At 40.3% G+C, this 18,356-nt stretch overlaps 1 protein-coding gene across 2 annotated transcripts; it reads right to left on the bottom strand.

Annotated features, from left to right (window-relative positions):
- Nucleotides 1–4,413: 4,413 nt before the first annotated feature.
- On the bottom strand, nucleotides 4,414–15,449 carry LOC125778136 (uncharacterized). 2 transcript variants are annotated; one of them, XM_049454679.1, is made up of 2 exons: nucleotides 13,594–15,449; nucleotides 4,414–4,581 (listed from the first exon to the last, which is right to left on the bottom strand). In XM_049454679.1, the coding sequence occupies exon 1, from the start codon at nucleotides 15,413–15,415 to the stop codon at nucleotides 14,240–14,242; it is 1,176 nt and encodes a 391-aa protein (XP_049310636.1). In that variant the 5' UTR covers nucleotides 15,416–15,449; the 3' UTR covers nucleotides 4,414–4,581; nucleotides 13,594–14,239. The 2 variants fall into 2 exon arrangements, with proteins under 2 accessions (XP_049310636.1, XP_049310634.1); XM_049454677.1 differs by having other exon boundaries at nucleotides 4,415–5,545.
- Nucleotides 15,450–18,356: the final 2,907 nt, after the last annotated feature.

The following is an 18,356-nucleotide window of genomic DNA, read 5'->3' on the forward strand; positions in this document are numbered from 1 at the left end:
AGATACCAGGTTTTTACGGAGATTGCAGTTAAACAGTCATTTCTCTATTTTTTGAGGTTCGCCTTCAAAATAATTCGATAATATTAACAAACGAGGGAAGGTTCGACGTCGAGAAGCTGAAATCACAACAGACTGGCGAAAAATTTTCTACTCCACTTGCACTCCTGCTCTCTGAGAGCATTCGTCAGCAACTGTGGGAGGGCATTTAAAGCTCCTTACGTACAGCTGCAACCAAAACCATTGGTTTTCGGAAAATGGAAAAGAACAGCTGGTACGATAAAGAGTGCCGTGTTTCAGTGGAGAGAAAACAGACTGCCTACCTCCCAACGTTACAATTAATGCTTGGAAATTCTGAGAAACATTGCGGCGACTAACAGAAGATTTCAAGACCGGAGAGTACTCTTCTAGAACCCCTAGAGATGATCTAGTAACCGATGCCCAGAGCATTCTAAAATTATGGAGGGAACACTCATCCAGCCTGCTGAATGGCAGTGAAAGCATAACACCAAGAAATGGCAAACCCGATTCCCCAAGGGTACTCTGCCCAATTCACAAATAAGGAGACCAGCAACCTGCGCTAACTATCATAGGATAAGCCTCCTAAATATCACATATAAGGTTCTATCGAGTGTATTGTGTGAAAGATTAAAGCCCACCGTCAACAAACTGATTGGATCTTATCACTGTGGATTTAGACCTGGCAAATCAACAACCAACCAGATATTCACCATGCGCCAAATTTTAGAAAGGACTCGTGAAAGGAGAATCGACACACACCACCTCTTCGTTGACTTCAAAGCTGCTTTCGACAGCACGAAAGGGACCTGCCTTTATGCCGCGATGTCTGAATTTGGTATACCTGCAAAACAAATACGGTTATGTAAACTGACGTTGAGTAATACCAAAAGCTCCGTCAGGATTGAGAAGGACCTCTCCAAATCGTTCGATAACAAATGAGGTTTCAAACAAGGTGACTCCCTATCGTGCGACTTTTTCAATCTTCTGTTGGAGAAACTAATTCGTGAGTGTACAGCTGCTGGTGTACGCAGTTGGCATCGATATCATTATCCTCAACACCCGCGCAGATAGTTCTGCTTTCTCCAGACTGGATAAGGGAACGAAGCGGATGGGTCTGGTAGCAAGACGAAATATCTCCTCTCATAAAACAAACAGTTATCGCTCTCAACAGCAACGACAACGTCAGCCTCGAAATCCAACGCAATATCCTTACCTTACAAGTGTTACTTTGGACTAAGTAGGCAATTGAGAAATATAGTTTTCTCTCAATGAACAAAAAGCAAACTCTATAAGTCACTCATTATTCGACTCCTGCTTTATGGAGCAGAGGCATGGCTGATGACAACATCTGATGTGTCGACGTTACATGTTTTCGACAGAAAGATTCTGCGAAAGATTGTGCAGGTGGAGAAGGATATGGCTTCGCTTGGAATCACTAATTTTCAAGAGAATCTGATGAGTTACGATTTCTTCTCTTACCCGGATTAGCAAATAGATACAAGTAATTGCTTTGGAATCAAAAATCAGACTAACTCTGTCATTAGATCAGCAACTCAAATCTGCTCCCGCACATTCCAACAAACTCAAAGTAACCCGAGTCTGTTGTTTTGGTCACGTACTGTCGGATCATGCGATGTGGTGCAGAACTGCATGCTGTGAGTTGATGTAACCTCAGATGTAACTCCCCCAGAGCCACTCTGGGAAGTTTCCTGACTTCTTTTATTTATAATTTTAAAACTTGATTTACCATTTTTTCTTTTACAAAAAGAGAATAACAATAATTATACTTATTAATATTATTATAATTACCGAAGCACTTTGCCATAAGAAAGGCTTTTGTGATATTTTAGCTCTTCTATTTCCTTGATATTCTTTATTTATTATTTAGTACATTATTGTCAAAGTTTATTTTTGACTCATAGGTTTGGTTAAACATTTTAACAGGATATAAGTATAAGTTGATCAATAAATTTGGTTTTGTTATTACTAAAATTTTCTTGATTAATTTTTATTTCACACTTTGCAAAATTCATCATATAGTTATTTTGTAATATAAAGTTTCTTTCGTCACAATTCTGAATAAGATTCAAAATATGTGCATTCTTTATAATTAAACTGTCATCATTTATTTCTTGAATTATTGTCTTGTTGTTGTACTTAAATTCACAATCATTAAAAAAGATACAATTCTAACATAACATTCGTTTTTTGAATAACGTATTTTCTTTATATATAAGTATAATGCTTTCTATTTATTGTTACATTGATCTACGAGGGCTGTCCGATAAATAACCGACCTCAACGTGAAGCTAGCGGCACATCTGAAAAAAAAGTTTCTACTTCAAATTGTGCATATTGTAATAGCTACTCACCAAAATTTCAGAAATTTATCTTGCGCAATTATCTGTTGACAGTCGTTTTTGTGAGTCTATTTCGGTGATTTCTCCAAAATGGAAAAAATTGAATATCGAGCTGTAATTGAATTTTTATTTTTGAATACGCCTTCACAAATCAAAGATGAGTTGGACTCTGTGTATGGTGACTCTGCACCATCGTTTACCACCGTAAAATTCTAGGCAGCTGAATTTAAACGTGGTCGCAGGAGCTTGGAAGATGGTGAACGTCCTGGGCGTCCAAAAACTGTAACCACTAATTTCCACGTATTTCCAAATTGTTTCTGTTTGGCATTTGTGTGATTAATTTTAAATCGGTAGATAATTTGTAAGTCAAAACTCCTATTTTTACAAGTTTTACCACATAAAAATCTATCTTAAAATAGTCTATTTAATCTTTTGTTAATATTGCTGGGTGTATAAGTATCAGTTTAGTATTTATTTAATTTTTTCCTCTAAGTACCTTAATATGTTCAACTGATCAATTAAGAAAACATGTTCCATTATTTCACTGTCGACTGTTGTACCTGGTTCAATGAGTTCAATACTTCCTTTCTGCCGTTTTCTATTGTACTCTTTAATTGATACAGATTATTGTTACGAATTTACTCCTTGCTACATAAGCCGAGGAAGCTGCGGAGTTCATGTATGTTGGTGGGTCGAGGCCAATTTTTAACTGCTTTTATTTTTCCCTCCTCGGTGTGAATCCCCTCAGTTGACACTTTATGTCCGAGATATGTGACCTGCTTCTTCCATAATGAACACTTTTTGGGATTCAAGCGTAATCCGGCTGATGCTATTCGCTGAAAGACTTCCTCTAGATTTTTCAGATGATCATCGAAACTTTTTTCCATGATGATAATGTCATCAAGATACACCAAACATGTCTTCCAGTTGAGTCCTTTTAACACATGTTCCATCAGTTGCTCGAACGTTGCAAAATGGCATCACAGAGAATTCCCATAGCCCGTCGCCCATACTGAAAGCGGTCTTTTCACGGTCACGTTCATCAATCTCGACTTGCCAATATCCACTTTGTAGATCTAATGTAGAAAACCATTTCGCTCTAGACAAGGTGTCTAAAGTATCGTCGATTCTCGGTGGAGGATAACTGTCTTTCTTTGTGACATCATTCAACTTCCTATAATCTACGCAGAAACGGGTGCTACCATCTTTCTTTTTAACTAAGACGATAGGTAAGCTCCATGGACTTATTGAAGGTTCGATTAAACCGTTTTTGTGCATGCTTTCAATAATTTTGTTAACATCCTCACGTTTTGCTAGTGGAAGCCTACGCGGAGCTTGTCGGATTGGTTTAGCGTCTCCAGTATTTATGCGATGTTTGACAATGCCGGTTCATCCTGTGTTGTTTCCTTCGTTTGCAAATATGGATGCGTATTTTTCTAATAGTTTTTCTGCTTTTAATTTTTCATTTCCATGCACCTCGTTCAGCAAATTGTTTAGGAGTGTAGGACTTATCTGCTGTGGCTCAATAGTAGGCTTCTGTTCTGACCGTTCGCATCGTGCTATTGCACTTATATTCTGGCACTGTCCAATTACTGCTCCTTTCTTCAGCCTTATAGGCGTGTTGAATTCATTCACTACTCTGACCGGAATGGTGGCGTCTTCTCTAGTTTTCACAAGCGTTCTTCCTATCAATATGGGTGTATCTATTTTTGTTGGTTCCACAATCCACAATTCTTCAGTCCCACCTCCTCCATTCACTTTAGCCCATACAATCGCCTCAGATTTTGGTGTAATACTCTGATTACCATCAACAATCACCCTCTTACTTTCAACGTTGGTCACATATCCGGTGTTTATAGGCATCTCCATGTTCTGGCAAAACAGCATTTGCTTGTTTAAATCCGTGATTTCTGCTACGATGAAGGTGTGATTAACTTCCAGGGTACCAATCATCACTTCGCAATACACTTTTTCCGCGACAGCTGCTTCCTCTCCGGTGGCCGTTCGAAACTTGCAACCGACTAATGGTTCAACCGTTCCTCTTACCACATCCGGTCTATTTAACCACTTACCTCGGCGCTAGGTAATTCCGCACAAATTAACTAGGAAGTAAATGTAGTAACAAACACAGTTTGGTTGGCGTTTTTTTCTTTTGGGTTTTTTTTTTTGAGTTTTATTTTCCTTTGGTTTCACTGCCACTGCACTTTGTAGACAATATATATATAATCGATATAATCATAAATAAAAAATGGATCGAGGTATAAAAGGACTAGCTGTCGCTGCGTGATACACGTTCGTTCGGTTCGAGATCGACGAAAAGAAGGGAAGGTCGTCCTCTCGAACGGTCGGTTTTGATTGTTGGGCAGTGTAGAGTTGTGGTGTGATGTTCGTATGGGTGATATATATTCATGTGTAGTAGTGTGTGGTGTCTTCATGTGGAATGTCTGCATGTGTGGTGTCTTCATTTATGGATCGCGTTAGTGTGGTGTGTTGTCGTGTGGTTGTTCAGTGTCGGATGTATAAAGGGGAGAGCTAACTCATCTAGCCATCCCGGCCCCCCTAGGCGAATATTAGCCTAGCAGTCGCTGTAATTGTTGCAGCGTGGCAACAACGCTGCTAAGACCAGTGGAGCGACGGTTTGATGTACGATGTGGCCGGCGCCGCGGGGATGCTTCATTTCGCCTTGCTCTGGACGATGGAGGAGCAACTAGCCTTCGGTGCCGACTGGGCTGCGGTGGCCGGTTCGTGGCAAGCTGTCGCGCTACAGGCCGTTTTGGGGTTCGATGCAGCATGGTGTGGTGCGGCCTATTGCACAGTTGGCATAGGGTCACTGATGTGCACTCCTGTGTGGTGTGTACCGTTGCCAAGCAGTTCAGGCAGTGCCCGTGAGCTTGAGCAACCTTCTGCCGTTGCATGGGCTGCATGCTGCGGAAAATGCTGCAGTGTTGCAGCCGGTGTGGGCGCCGACATAGGGGACATCGGCTGCGCTGATGTTCTGCTACGGGTGTTGAGGACGGTGGTAGTGGTCGCGTGCCACTACGAGGAGCGGTAGCAGTGGCGGTTGCCGCTGGAGCTCGAGACGCTGGAGTTGCCACAGGGCGTGGCACGGTTATGGTTGACCTTACCGTTGGCGTTGGCACAGTTGGCATATCCACATCCATGGTAATCTGTGTGGGAGGAGGAATGTGGTTAAAATGTGTATCATTAAAATATGTTTGGCGATCGTGCCACGTTATGTGGCATGAAAAGGGTCGTCACGTAGATCGACCATTGCGTTAGGTTTCGATAGTTTAAGCGAGGTTTTAATTTGCGGGTTTATTACGTCGGGTTTTTGGTTATTTAATTTGCGTTACGATAGTATCGGCGGTTTTTTCGTTATCTGCGGTTTCGTCAATGTGTGGTAGAAAACATAGTTTCACGAGCGGTCTTGTTAATATACCGCTTTGAGTGCGGAGATCAACGACTCGTACATGACCGTCGGAACCGTAGTGTAGGTTTTCAATGCGGCCAAGCCGCCATTCTGTAGGGGGTAGACAGTCATCATGGATGATGACACAATCTCCAAGCTTTGGCGCCTTTTCTGGACTCTTCCATCTGTACCTTTTATGAAGGTCCTTTATATATTCTTCCTTCCATCGGCGGCTGAAATCGTGATGGAGAATTTTGATTCTCTCCCATTGATTTAATAAGGATAGCGACCCCACGCCTGGCTCAGGTGTGGCCAGAATGGGTGCTCCTTTGAGAAAATGCCCTGGTGTTAGGGCTGTGAAGTCAGAGGGATCTTGCGAGAGGGTTGTGAGTGGCCGTGAATTGAGAACGGCTTCAATTCGCACTAACAGTGTGGTGAACTGTTCATAATTAAATTTGTAGTTTCCAGCTACTTTTTTGAAGTGGGATTTAAAGCTTTTTACTGCTGATTCCCATAAACCACCCATATGAGGAGCGCTTGGGGGGATAAATTGCCAGTTAATACCTTGGGGAGCATACCTTTGTACAATCTCTGGTGAGACTTGTTTGATAAAATCCACAAACTCCTTTTCAGTGGCTCTTTGGGCTCCAATGAAGGTTTTACCATTATCGCTCATCAGTTTAGATGGGAAGCCGCGTCGTCCGACGAAGCGAGCGAATGCCGCGAGAAAAGCCTCCTTTGTCAGATTCGTACACAGCTCTAGGTGCACTGCTTTTGTCGTAAAACAGACAAAGACAGCCACATAGCCTTTCATTAGAGTGGGGGACCTTAGCATGGACGCCTTTATCTGAAAAGGCCCAGCAAAGTCGACACCTGTAACTGTGAAAGGCAGAGCGAAGTTACAGCGTTCCGGTGGAAGTGCTGCCATAATCTGAGTTCGTAACTTCTGCTTGTGCATCGTGCAGATCTTGCACATGAAAATGCATTTCTTTATTTGGGGCTTAAGTCGGGGAATATAGAACTCTTGACGGACTATATGCTGCATTAGGCGATGCTCAGCGTGAAGCATGAGTAAGTGGATATAATTGAGGAGTAATGTGGCAAGTGGGGATTTCTCTGCTATAATTAGAGGGTGGCGTTCGTTGTACGTCAGGCTTGAGTTAGCAAGCCTACCATTCGCACGAAGCAGACCTTTCGTGTCCAAGAATGGGTTAAGAACCAAGAGTGAACTCCTTTTATCAATGGGTTTTGATTCTCTTAATAATGAGATATCGCGGCTGAAGTAGCGCATTTGAGTGGATACGATTAGTGCGACCTTTGCCTTTTGTAGTTCTAGGTGCGTCAATGTATCGCATTGGTTAGAGTCTGGGTGAATTCCCTTAATTTTATTTTTGAGTCGCTCTATGAACTTTAGCATGTAGGCGATAACTCGGAGGGCGCGAGGGAACGATGAAAATCGCTCAAGGATGTCACTATCATCCAATGTTGCGTGAAAGCAGTCGATTTTTCGACTTTCTGGGGCAATTATATTGCGCATGGGCGATCTTGGCCAAGAATCGGGAGATTCTATTAACCATCGGGGGCCATTCCACCAGAGGGTGGTGGTGGCGAGGTGCAGCGGCTTGCACCCTCTTGTACCTAAATCGGCAGGATTGTCAGCACTGGCTACGTGTCGCCAAGTGGCTGACCCCACTAGGTCAAGTATTTGTGACGTACGATTAGAAATGTACGTTTTCCATGCGTGTGGTGGTTTTTCCAACCAGGCTAGAACGATTTCAGAATCGGACCAGAGATGCAATCTGTATTTCTTCATGTTTAAGTGGGTCTGCACCATGGAAACCAATTTTGCGAGTAGTAGGGCGCCACAGAGCTCAAGTCGAGGTAGACTTAGCGTTTTTAGAGGAGCCACCTTAGCTTTAGCTACTAATAAGTGGCTTGTGGTCGCGTTATCGCTTTGTGTGCGCACATATAAAGTGGCACAGTATGCCTTCTCAGAGGCGTCACAGAAGCCGTGTAATTCGACTTTGTGTTCGGGGGAGTAGTTTACCCACCGTGGGATTTGTATCTGTGAGATATCGTTTAGATTGCTCGCGAACTGTGACCACTTTTCTAAACGAAGTGGTTTTACTTGTTCGTCCCAATCGGTCCCATCTAGCCATAATTCTTGTATCAGGATTTTAGCTTGTATCATAATTGGCGAAAGCCATCCTGCGGGGTCGAAAAGTTTTGCCACAGAGGATAGAATTTGGCGTTTTGTGGTGGCGGATACTGCAGATATTGACTCGGTAGTGTATGAAAACTGGTCAGATATCGCATTCCATTGAATCCCCAGAGTCTTTGTTGTACTTTCCTTTTCGAACTTAAGGAAATTAGTATCCAACAAGTTTTCTTTCGGTATATGTTTTACTATATCGGGATGATTAGCAGTAATCTTTTTCAGTGGAAACCCTGCGGTTTTGAGGGCTCTTATAACCTGTGATAAGGATTCGTATGCTTGTGGAAGACTGTGACTTCCAGACAAAATGTCGTCAACATACGTTTGCGTTTTTAACACCTCGGTTGCCAGAGGAAATTCTGACTTGGTGTTTTCTGCCAATTCGTGCAGTGTTCGAATGGCTAAGTATGGGGCACAGTTAACGCCAAAGGTTACTGTTTTTAACTTAAAGTCGCGTAGTGGACTAGCGGGGGATTTTCTGAAAATAATTCTTTGAAAATCTTGATCGTCTTTATGTACGACTATTTGTCTATACATTTTCTCGACGTCCCCGTTGAAGACGTATTTGAAGATACGCCAATTTAAGATAAGCAGCATTAGGTCTGGCTGAAGCGTGGGTCCGGTAAACAGGATATCGTTTAGGGAATTTCCCGAGCTAGTGGATTTTGACGCATTGAAGACAACTCTTACCTTTGTGGTTTTTTTGTCTGGCTTTACTACTGCATGGTGTGGCAAATAAAACGAGTAGTATTTACTTTGTATGATTTTTTCGCCAGCGCTGACTTCCTCCATATGATCTAAAAGGAGGTATTCTTCTACGACCCTATCATATTCTGGTTTCAGCTCGCCTTTTTTTTGTAGGTTTTTTTCCATACTTAAAAACTGTTGAATAGCAGCGGTGCGGGAATGACCTAAGGCGAGCGTGCGGGGAAATTCTGGCTTTAGTGGTAGTCGTACGACGTACCGGCCATCTTCTGATCGAGTAGTTGTGGATTTGTAAAAATCCTCACAATATCGATCTTCAGGGGTTGTGATTGTTACGGGGGGGAGTTCTTCTAACTCCCAAAATTTTCTTAATTGGGAATTGAGGTATTCGTTGGAGATTTCCTCAACTTGAGTTGTCATCGTGGCAACTGGTTCCGCAACTAGTCCACTTAGGACCCATCCGAAAATGGTATTTTGCGCCAGAAGTGTTTTGGTAATTTTCTCAATACCTTCGAGTATTATCTGTGGTATGAGATCGCTGCCTAATAGAAGATCTATTTGAGCGGGAGTGTTGCAGTTGGGGTCTGCTAACTTAAGGTGTGAAACCTTTTGCCAATGCTTGCTATTTATATGATAGCTTGGAAGCATGTTTGTTAATTGCGGTAAGACAATAGCTTCTGCTTGAATGCGCTTATCCGCTTGGGGGGAAATTAGGGTAATGGGGCAGATTTTATTGGAGTTTTGAACTACTCTTCCGCCCATTCCCGTAATTTCAAAATTGGATAATTTCGTAGGCAGTTGTAGCCTATTTTGTGCCCTAGACGCAATAAATGATCGTTGTGATCCTTGGTCTATTAAGGCCCTGAGTTTAAACAGCTCTCCTCGGTGTTCGATGGAGACGACTGCTGTAGGTAGTAGTACTCTACTGTTGTTTTCGCTATGTAGCGTTTGAGTTTTCAATGCCTTTGAGCAGCATGGTGCTTCTTGGCTGTTTTCTGAATTTGTTGTTGCAACTAAACCTGTTGCTCTTTTTATGTTTGCGCTGTTTGGGGGTGAGCTGGAAAAATTGGTAATGTGTAACATCGAATGATGTCGTTTATGGCAATAAACGCAATTAAATTTGCTTTCACAATCTTTAAGCATGTGTGCATGTGATAAGCAGTTTGTGCAAAGTCTTTTTGACTTTACGAAATTGTTTCGATCAATTATATTTAGTTTCTTAAATTTCTCGCAAGATTTAAGTTTATGTCCCCCTGTGCACAATTCGCATGACGTTTGTTTGTATTGTTCAGATGTGAACGTTTGATTTTTGAAGTAGCTTCTATTTGAATTGTTGTTGCTACTGGCTTGGGATCTTTGGAAGCTTCTATTAAGGTCATGGGAAACACCTTTTGGTTTAATTATCTTTTTATCAACTCTTTCTGCGATTTCATACTGGGTAGTTAGGAAATCTTGCATTTGCTGCCACGTGGGGCATTTTTTCCTTGATGAGAGAGATTGTTCCCATAGCAATAACGATTTTTCTGATAATGCGGAGGTGCATATATTTATCAGAATTGGGTCCCAATTGTCTGTGGGAATATTTTGTGTCGCTAAAACCGACAAACAGTTGGAAACAGTGGATTGAAGTTTCATATATTCCTCACTTGTTTCCTTTTGAATTTTGGGCAAGTTCATTAATATCGTTATTTGCTTGTCTACCAGTATTCGCTCGTTTTCGTATCTTGATCTCAGAGCTTCCCAAGCCAAATGGAAATTGTCGTCATTTAATGCGAACTGTTTTACGATGACGCCTGCTTGACCTTTTGTTTTGTATCTGAGGTGATACAACTTTTGAGCATTTGATAATTTCGGATGGTTTATGTAAACAGCTGTGAACATGTCGCGGAAGGACGGCCATTGTTCATAACCACCATGGAAAATTTCCGTGTCGCATGCGGGCACCTTAAGGTGGATACCCGTACTTGCTTCTTGATTTTGAATTTGTTGCAGCTCTACTCTCGGAGGTGGAGTAGGTGCAACTGCTTTAATTAATTTTAGCTGATCTGCGATCATAATTTTTGTATCTTCATACTGGTCTAAGCAGTTTTCAAATTTGGCGTAAGCAGAAGATTTAAAGTTTTCTGGTAGATCTGAATCGTCAGTATCTACAATTGCGTCATATGCAGCCTGGAGACGTGTCCAAAAATTTTCAATTGTTTGGCTTTTTATTTCTAGCGCAGATTCAGAATTTTCTTGAATCGGCGAAGAAGCAAATCGATTGCAATATTTGATTAGACAGTCACTCTCAGAAATGAATTTAGAGTATGATATGTCTTTCCCCCTTTTTTGTTTCGTAGCACCTTGCTTCGAGCGTGTAGCTTCTGCAGGTGTACATGGACTTTTTTCGTCAGAAATCATCTTTGGGACTTTTAGTAACTGACTTGGTTTAGAGTCCTTTGAGTCTGAGCTCATTTAAAAAATGTATAGTATATCAAAACGTCTTAGTGAAAACTAGACTTGTAGATGTTTAACAAGGTTTCGTATATAAAATGTTCAATAGAAGACTCTTTTGTATGTAAGAGTTTCAAAGAAAATCGATAAACAGATAAATAAATTATATGCTGAAATTATTGATGAATTTCACCACAGATTGTGTATATGTACAAGTGTGTCGATGTAATATTTCGAAAGGAAGACTCTTTTGTAAGTAAGAGTTTCCCAGAAAATCGATAAAACAGATAAATAAATTATGTGATGAAATTAATGATGAATTTCACCACAGATTTCGTATACACATATGTATGTATGTTCAGACGAGAACTCTTTTACGTAAATAAGAGTTTTTAATTAAATTAGTAAACCAAACGCTTTTAATAGCCGCGTATAATTGCGATTTTGTATAACCGACAACTCTTTTAAGGTAAATAAGAGTTGTTTTATTTTTGTTTCGAATTATATTCTTTACTAGTATTCAATTTTAATTTCGATTTAATTTTATTTAATTATTTGTTATTAACCGCAAAAACAAATAATTTTTTGTTGTATATATTTGTATGTGTACTTGTATATATATTTATGTATCTTTTATTTTGTTATGTGCAAATGAGAGCTCGTTTTAGAGATCACTGCACTTTGTACATATGCATGTATGTACCTATGTATTACGCTTTATTATGTTTTACACAATCCTGCTTGTTTTTGTTGATCAAAAACCAAGGGGTATTGTGGGATATATGCCAATGTGGTCTTTGAATATATTGTATACGCAATCCTGCTTGTTTTTGTTGATCAAAAACCAAGGGGTATTGCGGGATATATGCCAATGTGGACTTTGAAGTAATATGCGTATTTACATAAGTGACGATACAAGATTGTACAAAATTTTAAGTATATTATTATTAAAAATTTTCACCGCTTAAAACGTACGGATGAGTATTAAATTTTTGGCGATTTTATTTTATTTCAATGGTATCCGAGTAAATGGAGTATATATTCTACCAAAAAGGTTTCCGAGTATATTTATGTATGTACTTGTACGTAAGTACGCGTGTGCATATGTATGTATATAAGTTCGCAGTACGTATAAACCGCGAAAAGAAAATTTTCAGACAACTTAATTTCGATATATGAGCATGTATATATGTAAGTAAATGAAGAGAGTTTACTCTTATAAGTTGTTACACTGTTATATATGTATGCATAAAAGAGCAAGTTTTTACTCTTTGCTCGTTATATATAAATATATGTTACATATATGGATACGATATATAAGAAAATATATTATTTGCGCATATGTATGTATGTATGTTCTTAAGTTTAACTATTTTATCTCTTTTGCCTGCTTGTGACTTGCCTTTAGCTTATTTTAAGCAGTCCTGCTTATACTTGATTAAGTATAAAGAGTACCGCTGGAAATTGGTGCAAGTAAATACTTGAAAAGGATTTTTTGTTGTTGAAATAATTTTGTATTTTCACACAACGGAAAGCATTTATCGGCAATCAGTTATTTATTACCCGTATTACCAAACTGTTTTGTTTCTTATTGGTATTCCGGTTTTAACCGGGAAATAAACCGAATACTGAAACAGTATGGCAACGGCTTTCTCTTCTTTTATTCTAACGGATGGTTAGAACCGCAAATTTATCTTTATTCTTAGTTTTTGCAATTTATTTTCCTTGTTATTTGAAAACCATACATATGCATATATTATATAAATACTAATAGGCACGATACAACTCACTTGAATTTCCGCCAGGGGTTTTTTGGGGACAATTTGAGTGTATTGTGGACTAGAGTGTGTGTGCGTTTTTGGCTTCTCCTCCCAGTGTGTGCATTAGTGGCCTCTTCTGCCAGTCCTTTCCTTCGGTGTGGTGAATTTGGTGGGATGGTGGTGTTGTTGTCAAAATTTTATGTTAGTTTTTTATTACTTCACGCCCGATTGTTTGTGGTTATTAATCTATGTATATTTTTGTTGTTTGAACCGGCTTCGCGCCCGCTATGTAATTTATTTATTATTTCGCGCCCGCTCTTTTTATTATATGTATATGTATGTATATGTTTTGTAGTTTGCACCTTTGTTTCTTTTATTAACACTTATGTATGTATATTTATGTACATATGTTTCGCCACTGCACTGCACTCTTATGTGGTCACTGATCGTTAATGTCTTACTTTTTTTTTTTTTTCCTTTCACTGTATAATTTTGCACTCGTATAATTTTGGTTATAAAAATTTTGTTTGTTGTTTCCAAATCTCGGCACTCGTTATAAAAAATATGCACTTATGACACTGCACAATTTTTTGTTTTGGTCAATAATTTTTATTTTGTACTTTTTTTTTTTTTTTTTTATTTTTCCATAGTGCTTCTCACTATGGCTCGAAGGACCAATATTTAACCACTTACCTCGGCGCTAGGTAATTCCGCACAAATTAACTAGGAAGTAAATGTAGTAACAAACACAGTTTGGTTGGCGTTTTTTTCTTTTGGGTTTTTTTTTTTGAGTTTTATTTTCCTTTGGTTTCACTGCCACTGCACTTTGTAGACAATATATATATAATCGATATAATCATAAATAAAAAATGGATCGAGGTATAAAAGGACTAGCTGTCGCTGCGTGATACACGTTCGTTCGGTTCGAGATCGACGAAAAGAAGGGAAGGTCGTCCTCTCGAACGGTCGGTTTTGATTGTTGGGCAGTGTAGAGTTGTGGTGTGATGTTCGTATGGGTGATATATATTCATGTGTAGTAGTGTGTGGTGTCTTCATGTGGAATGTCTGCATGTGTGGTGTCTTCATTTATGGATCGCGTTAGTGTGGTGTGTTGTCGTGTGGTTGTTCAGTGTCGGATGTATAAAGGGGAGAGCTAACTCATCTAGCCACGGTCGGATAATTGAATGTGTGGCACCAGTATCCAAAGTAAGCGTTGACAGTCGTCCATTTACGATACTGTTGATAGTAAGATTGTTGTCATGGCGACCTATTTGTGATATCGAGATGGCGGGGCAAATAGTTGTGGGAACCAGCTCACGCCCCTTTGAACTGTTCCGTTTTAGTTTAACGACTTGTGAGATGTGGATGCTCCGTCCTCGTTATCTGTTGGTTGTTTCCGTTTTGATGGGTTTACTTTTATATTGCAATTTCGGGCAAAGTGACCCGCTTTTCCACAGTTGAAACATCTGCCTGTTGTATTTACTCGCGGTGCAGCAATTGTCTTCAGAGTCTTCAATATTTCTTCCATCAGCGCCGGTTGTTCCATTTCAACTCTTTGTACTTTGTGTGCTGGTTTACTTAGTAGCGAAGCTGTTTCCTGTGCGAGGGCGTGCGAAACCGTTTCAGCAAACGTTCTTTTTGGCAATGCATATGTGGCGCGTTTGGTGTCCACATCACGAATTCCATTTATGAAACTTTGAATTTTCACCCTCTCAATGTAATCCACAGGTGCATCTGCATTTGCCAAATGAGCCAGTCGTTCTATTTCAGTTGCGAACTCTTGCAATGACTCGTTCATTTTCTGACCCCTATTTTGCAGTTCGATCTGGTATATTTGTTTCCGGTGCTCACTACCATATCGTCTTTCTATCGCACTCATCAATGCGTTATAGTTGTCCCGTTCACAGTCTGGAATAGTTTGAAGGATTTCTGCCGCAGGTACTTTCAATGATACAAACAAGGACGCCACTTTGTCCGCTGCATTCCAGTTATTGGCCATTGCTGTCTTTTCAAACTGAAGTTTGAAAATTTGAAATGGAATACTTCCATCGAATGTGGGTGCCTTCAATCTTTGATTATTTGTTGATGGTGCAGGGCCATGCAGTTGCAGTTCTCGCATACGATTACTCAGTTGAAGAAAATCTGATCTTAAATTTTCTTCGTCATTTTTTATTGTGCTTAATTCGTCTTCAAATTTTGAAAATTTCTCTTGCACTTGTGTATTATTTTCTGTAATCTGTTGTACCAAACGCTTTTCTAACTGCGTATTATTTTCAGTCATTTGTTGTGTAAGGCAAGACTTTAACTGTAATTGTAATGTATTTTCAGCTATTTGCTGTGCCAGGCGATTTTCTGTTTGCACTGCATTTTCTGCTATTTGCTTAATAGCCACTAACAGCATGTTCGTGTCTACGCTTGATGATGTTCGTTGTTCTTCTACTTTTTCTTCTACCTTTGTAGAAGTTTGTGGCCCATCAAATTCGAACTTGTCCACATTAATTCCATCCGCTTCCATTGCTTCACGTAATCGTGCCCGCAGATCCGCCTTTTTCCCGCTTATCGGCAAATTACGCTCCTCCAGTTACTTTTTTAATTGCTGAATTCTCAATTCTCCGAATTTAACCATCTTGAATTTGGATTATTTGACAATCCCACTTCTGACACCAATTGTTACGAATTTACTCCTTGCTAGTTTTACTTTACTAGGTTCGAATCTCTGGATTGACAAATAAAACCAAAAGCCGTTTAATTCGCTTCAACAAAATCTCTTTATTTTACAACTCGTCTACACTATATCAGTTTACTCTTAGCACTGGTTGATTACGTTTGCGCTGCCACGGCTTATATAGCCACGCACTTCTCGCTGATGCCGACGTGTCCTTCTAGAATATTGCGTCTGGAAATTACAAGAACATAATGCTATACGGCGGCAAATGCAGGTATTGTTTCGACAAGCAGACAGCCGCGGCGCCAGATGTCTACAACAAGACAAATGCTATTCCATATACCTACAGCTATTGTTCATAATAAGGGATGCATATAGCAATACAAATACAACTTAATACTACTTTTGTAACATTATTATTAAAATGGTTGTTTACCGAAATTTGTTTATTTAAATTGATTATCTCATTGTGACTATTTTCTTCTACTATCTTTAGATGTCCTCTATATCTTGCCTGTCTTCATCGTCCATTATCACCAAATAACCATTGTGCCTACTATGTTATTCCTATTTTCCTCCTTGGGTATAATTGTTCTTATTTTTCAGAAATATATTGACTTATGGAATAACACTTTCAAATACATCGCCATTAAGCACTATTGTGCTTAACCTATCATCCTCCTCTTCCATATCTACTCTATCTAATTTAAGTGGCCTTTCCCGTATGGCTATTTGACTTTGTGAGAAGAACCTGTATTCCTTCATCCCGATGGTAAGTCAATACCTGTTCTACCTTGAATTCATTATCCATAACGGACTTTTTAGGTTCACCGAATTTTGAAAATTGTTCAATCAATTGTTTCTATCTGTTATTTTAAAGACTGCCGCAAATTTTGTAACTTTACCTAATGTCGCGACATGTCGTTACAAAGGATTGTTTTTTTAAATGTAAAATATCAATGTGCACTATTTCATTTTTATTTTCAGGGGTTTATGTTAATTGAAATTTTGGTTTTATTGGGTTCCTATCGTATTTGACTTGTTGGCATTTTTGATAGTTGTTTGTTAGTAGTTGAATATGTTCCTTAAATTTAAGATAATATATGTATTTATATATTCTTTTTCTTCTTAATTGGCGTAGACACCGCTTATGCGATTATAGCCGAGTTAACAAGCGCACGCCAGTCGTTTCTTCTTTTCGCAACGTGGCGCCAATTGGATATTCCAAGCGAGGCCAGGTCCTTCTCCACTTGGTCCTTCCAACGGAGTGGAGGTCTTCCTCTTCCTCTGCTTCCCGCGGCGGGTACTGCGTCGAATACTTTCAGATCTGGAGTGTTTTCGTCCATCCGGACAACATGACCTAGCCAGCCTAGCCGCTGTCTTTTAATTCGCTGAACTATGTCAATGTCGTCGTATATCTCGTACAGCTCATCGTTCCATCGAATGCGATATTCACCGTGGCCAACGCGCAAAGGACCATAAATCTTTCGCAGAACTTTTCTCTCGAAAACTCGCAACGTCGACTCATCTGTTGTTGACATCGTCCAGGCCTCTGCACCATATAGCAGGACGGGAATTATGAGTGACTTATAGAGTTTGGTTTTTGTTTGTCGAGAGAGGACTTTGCTTTTCAATTGCCTACTTAGTCCGAAGTAGCACCTGTTGGCAAGAGTTATCCTGCGTTGGATTTCTAGGCATTGTTGGTGGTGTTTACGCTGGTTCCAAGATAGACGAAATTATCTACAACTTCAAAGTTATGACTGTCAACAGTGACGTGAGTGCCAAGTCGCGAGTGCGACGACTGTTTGTTTGATGACAGGAGATATTTCGTCTTGCCCTCGTTCACTGCCAGACCCATTTTTTTTGTTTCCTTGTCCAGTCTGGAGAAAGCAGAACTAACGGCGCGGGTGTTGAGGCCGATGATATCAATATCATCGGCCTCTTTGAAGTTGGTCGCCTTGCCGTGGCGAGGGGCTTAAGTAAGAGTGTGCATCCCAAAGGAAACGCACTCTAATCTTACGAACTAAGTGGGACACTTCATAATTTCCCACAATAGTGAAATGGATGAATAAACCCTAGGTTTTTACGCCCATCTCCTATTGTGGAATTGTGAGGATACCCGAACCAACACCACCCTAAGCCAAGGTGTCGAGGTACCCGTGCCAAGGGCTGAATGGTCAGCGGGGGGTAATAAATAGCTGATCACGAACGGTCCCCTCCGATGCCCGGGCGAGGTCGGAGGTATAAATCGCCTTCTCTCCGTATACCGGCTCTGCGGACGAGTGACCAACCCTTTCCGGATTACTCGTGGGACCAAAACATGAATGTAACAAACAACTTCACAACAACAACAACAACTACAACAACAACCATGACGACGACAACAGCGACGACTACGGACATGAATTATAGGAATCCGATCACGGAATCCGAAGAGGACGAATTGCTTGCCTCCAGCCAGGAGACAAGTAAGAGTACTACCGGACGTATCAACCAAAGTACACCGGTAGATACAGCAGACAAACCATCAAATTTAAGGGAGGAGGCGTCCACCTCCAAGGCTGCCATGAGCACCAACCAAAGTGCACTGGCGGCTAAAGGAGACAGCAGAAAGAAACGCAAAAAATCCCAGAATCAGCTGAGGAAAAACCGGTACCAGAGGGCAGTCTTCATACTAGGGAAGATAGCCAAAGACCAGGCAGCCGGTACCCCAGTTGATGAGGCTGAAACAAAGCGCCTCAAATCTATTGTAGAGGAATATGAGAGCTACCTGAAAAGGAAGCAATCACAA

The sequence above is a fragment of the Bactrocera dorsalis genome, chromosome 4 (assembly GCF_023373825.1).
Source record: "Bactrocera dorsalis isolate Fly_Bdor chromosome 4, ASM2337382v1, whole genome shotgun sequence".
Lineage (NCBI taxonomy): Eukaryota > Metazoa > Arthropoda > Insecta > Diptera > Tephritidae > Bactrocera > Bactrocera dorsalis.